This window comes from Pteropus vampyrus, unplaced genomic scaffold (assembly GCF_000151845.1).
Source record: "Pteropus vampyrus isolate Shadow unplaced genomic scaffold, Pvam_2.0 Scaffold90, whole genome shotgun sequence".
Classification (NCBI taxonomy): domain Eukaryota; kingdom Metazoa; phylum Chordata; class Mammalia; order Chiroptera; family Pteropodidae; genus Pteropus; species Pteropus vampyrus.
Genome location: NW_011888871.1, coordinates 432,678 through 439,527, shown reverse-complemented (window position 1 = coordinate 439,527; position 6,850 = coordinate 432,678). Strand labels below are relative to the sequence as shown.

The 6,850-nt window shown below is 63.5% G+C and overlaps 1 protein-coding gene across 1 annotated transcript in view; it reads left to right on the top strand.

The window, feature by feature from the left end:
- The first annotated feature begins 2,618 nt into the window (after positions 1 to 2,618).
- The window catches only part of TTYH3 (tweety family member 3), a 20,387-nt gene continuing 16,155 nt past the window's right edge, over positions 2,619 to 6,850 (top strand). Inside the window, exons 1-3 of the mRNA XM_023532753.1 lie at positions 2,619 to 2,661; positions 5,132 to 5,229; positions 5,305 to 5,456. Of these exons, the coding sequence (XP_023388521.1) occupies positions 2,619 to 2,661; positions 5,132 to 5,229; positions 5,305 to 5,456 (293 nt within the window). The remainder of the gene's footprint in view (positions 2,662 to 5,131; positions 5,230 to 5,304; positions 5,457 to 6,850) is intronic.

The window sequence follows — 6,850 nt, the reverse complement described above, 5'->3', positions numbered from 1 at the left end:
GAGGGGTCGGCCCATGCACGTCCAGAGACAGCAGGGTTTTATCTAACCCCAGCCTGGGGGATGACCGGTGTTGGGGCAGCACTCTGTGCTCCCCGGGAACTTCCTGTGTCAGCCCCGCCACGCCGGTCCCTGGGGGCTCTGCTTCCACAGGCCAGGCCGCGCTTTGCTTGAGGAAGTCCCGTGCCGTTTGTCAGTTCTGCAGCTCCAGGGGAGCCCCTGGGGCACCGGGGGTGTCTGTGACCCTGCGGAGCTTTCCTGTGGCCTGTGGCTGCCTCCTGCCCATGCCGCCAACCGTGCTGGGACTGGCTGCCTTTCTCCTGCCCTCCGGGCTGCCCACGGTCCTCCCATGGGCCTCCCAGCTGGGTTCCAGGACACGTGGTGGGGAGAGCAGCCCAGGCTCCTGCAGGGCCCCGGCCCCGGAGAGGCCCCCCGTTTCTGGCCGCCTCCGTCAGCTGTGTTCCCTCCTCCACCGTGGGAAGGCTCTGACTCACTCACTCTCCTGCCTCCTCTCTGAGGAGCAGAATTAGCCACTGAATAATTCACGGGGTGGAAACCAGCCTGTCTCCATCCCCCGCCACCTCTGCTCCTGGCTGTGGGCTGTGGGCTGTGGGGCGAACCGGACCTGGGCATGCGTCCTGCCCCTGCCCTCTCTGCTGGTGCTTCTGGGCAAGCACTCGGCCTCTCTGAGCCTTCATTGCCTCGTCCCGAAGCTGGAGCCAGCTCGCCTTCTCTGCAGGGTCTCCGTGGGGGCGCAGGGCCAGGTGCTGCTGCTGGGTCAGGCATGAAGCAAAGGCAGCCCCTTTCCTGGGTGTGTGAGCCGTGGCCGAGGGCTCCTTCCTGCCTCCCCTGGTGGAGCACTCGTCGCTGTGGGGAGGCTGCTGCCCTGTCCCACTGGTGGGTGTTGGGCCCCTCGCCCTCCGACCAAGCACACCTGTCTTAGCCGAGGAGCCCGCCTATGTCCAGGCCCAACCTGGACTTCGGGGGTCTGACAGTTCACTCGCGCCCTGTGGACTGGGCCCAGCTGGAGTGGGGGCTTCTCCCTCCTGAGCCACCCCGGGGAAAGGTGAAGCCAGGTGCAGGTGTGGGGCGTGGGGCGACCAGCCTTCGTTCTTCTCTGTTTTCTCCTGCACCTGTCAGCCACAGTTGGGAGCCTTGGTGAAATCCGCTGGAAATCCCTGTGGGCCAGCCCTGTTGTGGCGTGCTGTGTGGGGACATCTATCTGACCCTTCCTCACGCAGGCCTGGGGGAGAAGGATGACTGTCCCCATCGTGCTGATTAGCAACAGGCTCAGGGTCAGGTAGTAGGCAGGGGGTCGGGCTGGAACCCTGCTTCAGGCCTCTGGCTCCTGTCCTACCAGGAGCTAGAGTCAGCTGGGAGCAGGGTTGGGGGCTTCCTGGGTCCCCTCAGCCGGCCCCCTGCGAGGGACATGACTGAGGATTAGGATCTGATGGGGGCTGTTCTGAGGGTTCTCGGAACCCCAGCTGGCCCCACACAGGCTTTGGCAGTGAGGGGGGATCTGACTGATTTCTCTTGGGACTGAGAGTCTTAGGCTCCCAGCTTCCCAAGGCCTCCATCCTGCAGAGCAGGGGCTCCCCAGCCATGGTACCCATCTCCTGGGGACCCATGATGTTTGCTGAATGGACAGACTGTGGGTTCTGTGGGGCTGATGGGATCTGTGTGGGAGGTGCAGGAAGGAGGCAGAGGGGCTTCTGGGGGCTGCTCTGTCCTGTTCCACCCCCATCTCCCACCTGCTTGCCAGGAGGGGCCAGGCCATCGCCGTGGAGCATAGAGCATCCTGAACACCAGGCAGCTGGGGTGGGGATGGGGTGGGGAGCTCTGGTTTTATGGAGGAGGGATTGCAGGCCAGAGTTGGGAGGAGGCCCCCTGATGGACACACAGCCGAGCTCGTGGGCCGTGCCTGGTGTTTGGGGACCTGATGTGGCCTGAGGCTAATCTGTGCTCAGTGGTGACAATTTAGGCTGGAGTGCCGGGCCTGGGGTCAGCTCTGTTGCCTCCTACCTGCGTGACCTTGGGGGGGTCATCCACCTTTCTGGGCTTCAGAGCTCCCCTCTCTTGCGGGGATCTACCCCCTCGACTCCTACCAGGCCTTCACGACCCCCCACCTCCTCGAGCCTCTTCACTGCCCCAGGTGTCCTGAAGTGGAAGTCATACTCTCTCCCTCCACCAATTCAGGGGGCTTTAGAAGGGGCGCACTGATGGAAGACAGTCACGGCCTCGTGTAGAGCTGTGGCTGGGTCAGGACAGGGCCTGCGGGAGCCCGGTAGTCAGGGAGGGCTTCCTGAGGGAGGTGCCGCCTAGCCTTTCGTGGAGTTCTGCGAGCAGGCTGTAAAGGCCCAGAGGGCTGGGACTTGTCTGGAGCCTGGTGTGCGGTGGGCACGCTGGCCCACTTTTCAGGTCAGACGGGAGCAGTCGCCTCAAGTTTGCCAGCGTGTGGGCCTGTTTCCCATTAGAGCCCTGAGTTCTTGGGTGTTTCTGGCAAGACCCTAAAGATAAGACTAGGGTAGCCATGCAGAGACCGTGGGGAAGAGCGTTCCAGGCAGCGGGAACAGCACATGCAAAGGCCCTGAGGCAGAGAGAAGCCTGAGCCTCGGCCCAAGATGAAGGAGTCCCTCTGGTGCAAACACGTGGCCCTGCCAGGCGGTGAGTACCCCGTGCCCAGAGGTGGCGAGTGCAGACTGGAGGGCCACTCAGAGGGGACTCGAGATCACTTAGGGGTCTCCTGACAGAGACCACAGCACCTTAGTTTAATGCAACTCCGGCAAGGTCGGCCCTGTGCCCGACGCAGGCCGGTGGCAGAGCAGCCATGTCCTATGGGTGGGCCTGGCTCTGATGTCGTCTTTACTGTTAGTTGGAAGGAAATACGCTCTGTTTAAGAAACAGCGTTTATTGCTTCTCTTCTGGTTTATAAAAGTAATACACATTCATGGAACATTTGGAAACGAGGAAACAGTACAGAGACAGAAAAAAACCCTGCCCAGCAGGACTTTGTCCATGTTCTTCTGTGTGGGGGGGGTGTCGCTTAAAACTGCAGTCACACTGTGCGCCCTTTTTGTCAACTGCTTTGAAACATCACGTATTCGGGGCCATGCCATGCTGCTTGCTTCTTGGTACTTGGACTGCATCCCATGGTAGCAGTAAGGATCCTGAGGCTGCAAGTGACAGAAACATAGCAAATGTGACAGCGCTCCGAGGAGCTGGGCGGAAGCTTCTAAAGCACCCCTGCATGGATGAGTCTCCTGTGCTGGGCCTTGGGGTGCAGGCCATGCTGGGGTAGGTGGTCAGGGAGCCCCCTTTCTGGGCCAGATCAACTCTGGCTGTTTGCCTCTCTGCTAGTGTCAAGGTCCAAGGGGAAATCTGATTGGCCGAGCTGGGGTCACGTGCCTGCCTTTGGCCAGGGGAAGGCTGGGCCATGGGTTGCCTCGACCACCAAGCCTGCCCATTGGGCGGAGGTGCTGGGGCCGAACTCCGTGTCCTCTACCTGGCGTCGGTGTGGTGTCTGCGTCACCAGACTCCATTGTTAGGCCTTTCGGTGGCTCCTGGTTTGAGAATACAGTGGACAAGCTCTGTCCTCAGCACTACTTCGTTGCCTAGGGGACATGCAGGGAAGGGACCTCAGCTGTTTTGTCCCTGGCCAGGGGCTCTTGGTCAGGCTCTGGGCAGTGTACTGTGTGGCTCTGACCCCCAGGCCACAGCCACTCTGCCAGAGAGGCTCACGCTGTATGTTTCATAAACATTTTTCTGGGGGGCCACACAGTGGCCCTGGGGATGGGCGCCATCATCCCTCCAGATGCACACAGAGGCCATTCTCCAGGCAGCATCAGCAGCGGAAGACACAGGCAGCCTCCTGCTTCAGCCCACACCCCGTGCACACAGCCCTCGAGCAGTTCCTGAGTCTGGGGGAGAGGCTCTGGGCCCCCCAGCAGGTGTCGGGGCCGGACCCCCTTCCCCCACACTGCCGAGTCCTCTGGGGAGAAGAGGAACCGAATCTGCAGACAAGCACTGGCCACAGATATGAGAAGTGCCTCATGTGGCCCCCAAGGAATTGGGGCATGTGACAGAGGACAGGCTGTGGGTGTGGCAGGACCCCAGGAGCATCCGGTCATGCTGTGCCTGCCTCCTGGGATCTGCAGAGGGCCCCTCTGAGCCCTGTGCTGGGCTGGGACACACACAGCCCTCAGGTGTCTTGGGGGCTCTCCATGGTCTTGGGGAGAGAGGACCCTGTGTGGCAAGGCTTCGTTGGGCACACACTAGGTACTGTGTCACCCAGAGCAGGGAGCCACTCACGCAGCCAGAGGCAGGGCCACTTCCCAGAGGACATCCCTGGCCTAAGGTCCTAGAAAGGGCCTGCAAGTGTCCAGGCCTGCCCTGGGGTATCTGCTGGACACAGGATGGCAGGTGCCAGCAGAATTGGGTCTGCTGCCTGCTCAGCAGGACTCCCTAGGGGTCCACAGCATAGTGGACATCTGCTGAGGCAGCGGGTGTCCTTTGCTATGTTTCTGTCACTTGTGCGGGCTGTACTGGACCTCGGTCAAGGCCAGGCCTCCAGCCCAGTGCCAGGGGCAGGATGGGGCCGCCCTTGGTGCCAGCTGGCTCTGAGGCCACTCTTGTTCTTATTCAGAGCCAGGAGAAGGGGCCTGGGTGTGGGGTGTGCCCTTGGGGACAGGGCCAGGTGGGGGCTGAGCGGTGTCCTGGGCCAGGCTTGGTGGAACCAAGGTGGGCGGGTGGGCTGCGGAGAAGAGGCTGCATGGGGCCCCTCGTGAGCCCCCTGTCCACCACCTCTGCCCAAGGCCTGGTCCCTGTGAGCCCGGATGGGCTCGCGTACACACAGGCCTGCACGCGTGTGCCACCCTCTGCCCGGCTAGCACGGCCCCCCTCCCTGGAGAAGGCTGATGGAGGCTTGGATCCCCACAGGAGGGGCAGGTGGGCTGTGAGGGGCGGGGTGCCAACGAGGGCACTGTTGTGTCTCGCAGGCACCACTGTGGCCGGCCTGTCCTGTGTTGGCGGAGGGCGTGGGGTGAGGCCAGGCTGCCCAAAGCCAGAGTGACTAGCTTTGCCTCTGGGAAGGGTGGCTGCCGTGGTGTGCCTGCCTCACTGCCTGCTCCGGCCCCAGGCACCCTGGCTGGGTCCCTGACCATGGTGAGGGCCGCTCTGGGCGTCCGGTACCTGGTCCAGGCCAGGCCTGAGTCTGGGTTTGTGCCGCTGGTGGAGGTGAGTCCCGATGATGTGACCAGGCCTGTCTGGTGGCCTCCGGCTGCATCTGAGGGCTGTGGCCTGGGTCCCCAGGGCGGCAGGGCGGGGCCCTGGGGAGAGCGGGCCTGGTGGGCCACAGGGTCTGGTAGTGACTTGCCAGAGCTGCTTTCGGCGCCCTGCTGGGGCTCTGCCCTCGTCTCCCTGGAGGGCGAGGTGAGCGTGGTGTGTGCCTGTGTGGCCATGAGGTGCAGCTGGTGCGTGTCTGTGCAACCTGCTGGCCTGGACCTCGGACCTCGGACCTTGGGGTGGGGGTACTGGACAGAAAGTTGGGCCCCTCACGGCCCCCTCACTGCAGCCTCTGGCTGCGCTGTCCCAGGCAGGGCCGCGAGCTCACCGTCATGGAATTTGAGAAACCCAAGCCCAGCTCGGTGGAAAGTCTGTTTTTAATTCTGGCCGGGATCTGGGAGCCGTGGCCAAGCGTGTGGAGGGGCGGGGGGCTGCGGGCCACACAGCCAGCTCAGCGTCCAGCTCGCTCTCCAGCCGGGCCTGCAGCACCCACTCTGCCTGGCCCAGGAGGTGCGAAGTCCTTTTCTAGAGCTTTGCCTGGGAGGCATTTGCTGGCTCAGACCCTGCCTACATCACTTAAGTGTGTGGGCCTGGGTGTGCCTTCTGGCCTGGGAAGTGGGTGCTGCCCTGGGTGGTCTGGGTGCCAGCAAGGCCAAGTGTAAAGCTGAGAGCCAGCCCTTGGGGAGCTCTGTGGGGTGTGAGCCTTCCTAGCTGGGTCCCCAGACACGGAGGGGCTCGGCCCGATGCCCCTCCCCCTCCTCACCCACATCTGGGGCTGCTGCCTGGGCACATGTGGGTTCCCAGGTGATGCCTGCTGGACCCCCGCCCTGGTCTCTTCCTCGGGAGAAGGGCCCTTGATGGTTTGGGGCTGGGGCGGGATGGTCCCCTGACACAGTGGAGGGCCCACTGCCCCCCGCCCCCCGCCACCGACCTCCGCACTGTTCACCAGAGCCCTCACTCTGCTGCCTGGACCTTGTGCTGGCCCTTGGCCTGCACTGTCGCCACCGCTCACAGTGCCTAGTCAGCACCCTCTGATTGACAGTGGCAGTTTAGGGGACACCTCCTGGGGCTTCTGCACCCTCCCAGCTCCTCTTCCTGGCTCCCCCAGCCTCTGAGCTCCCACGCCTGCCCAGCTGAGGTCTGTCCCCTTGCCCAGTGTCTGGTCCGGTGCTGCATAGGGTGCCACGTGTGCTGGCATTCCTCGGTCTCGGGCAGGCGCTGGGCTGAGGGCCCTTCGTGTGGTTGCTCAGGCCTGTCTACTACTGAGGACGTGTGGGTCTCAGGGCAGTGCGGTCCGGGTCCCCAGCGGAGTTTGGCCTTGCCCTCTCTCCGGAGCCCAGCCCTGTGCCACCTGGCAGTGCTGCCTCTCAGGGAGGGCTGGCGAGGGCCCAGCCCAGGTGGGGCGAGCCTGCTGGCCGCAGCCTTCTCTCCGGCTCCCGCTCTGCCACTTTGCTGGTCTCTTGTGCCACAGGCAGTCACGGGACCTCGGGCTGCTGTCACGCTGGCCTGGGCTGGGATCCTGGCTTCAGCCCACCAGCTGTGTGCCCTTGAAGAAGTCCCTTGACCTCTTGGA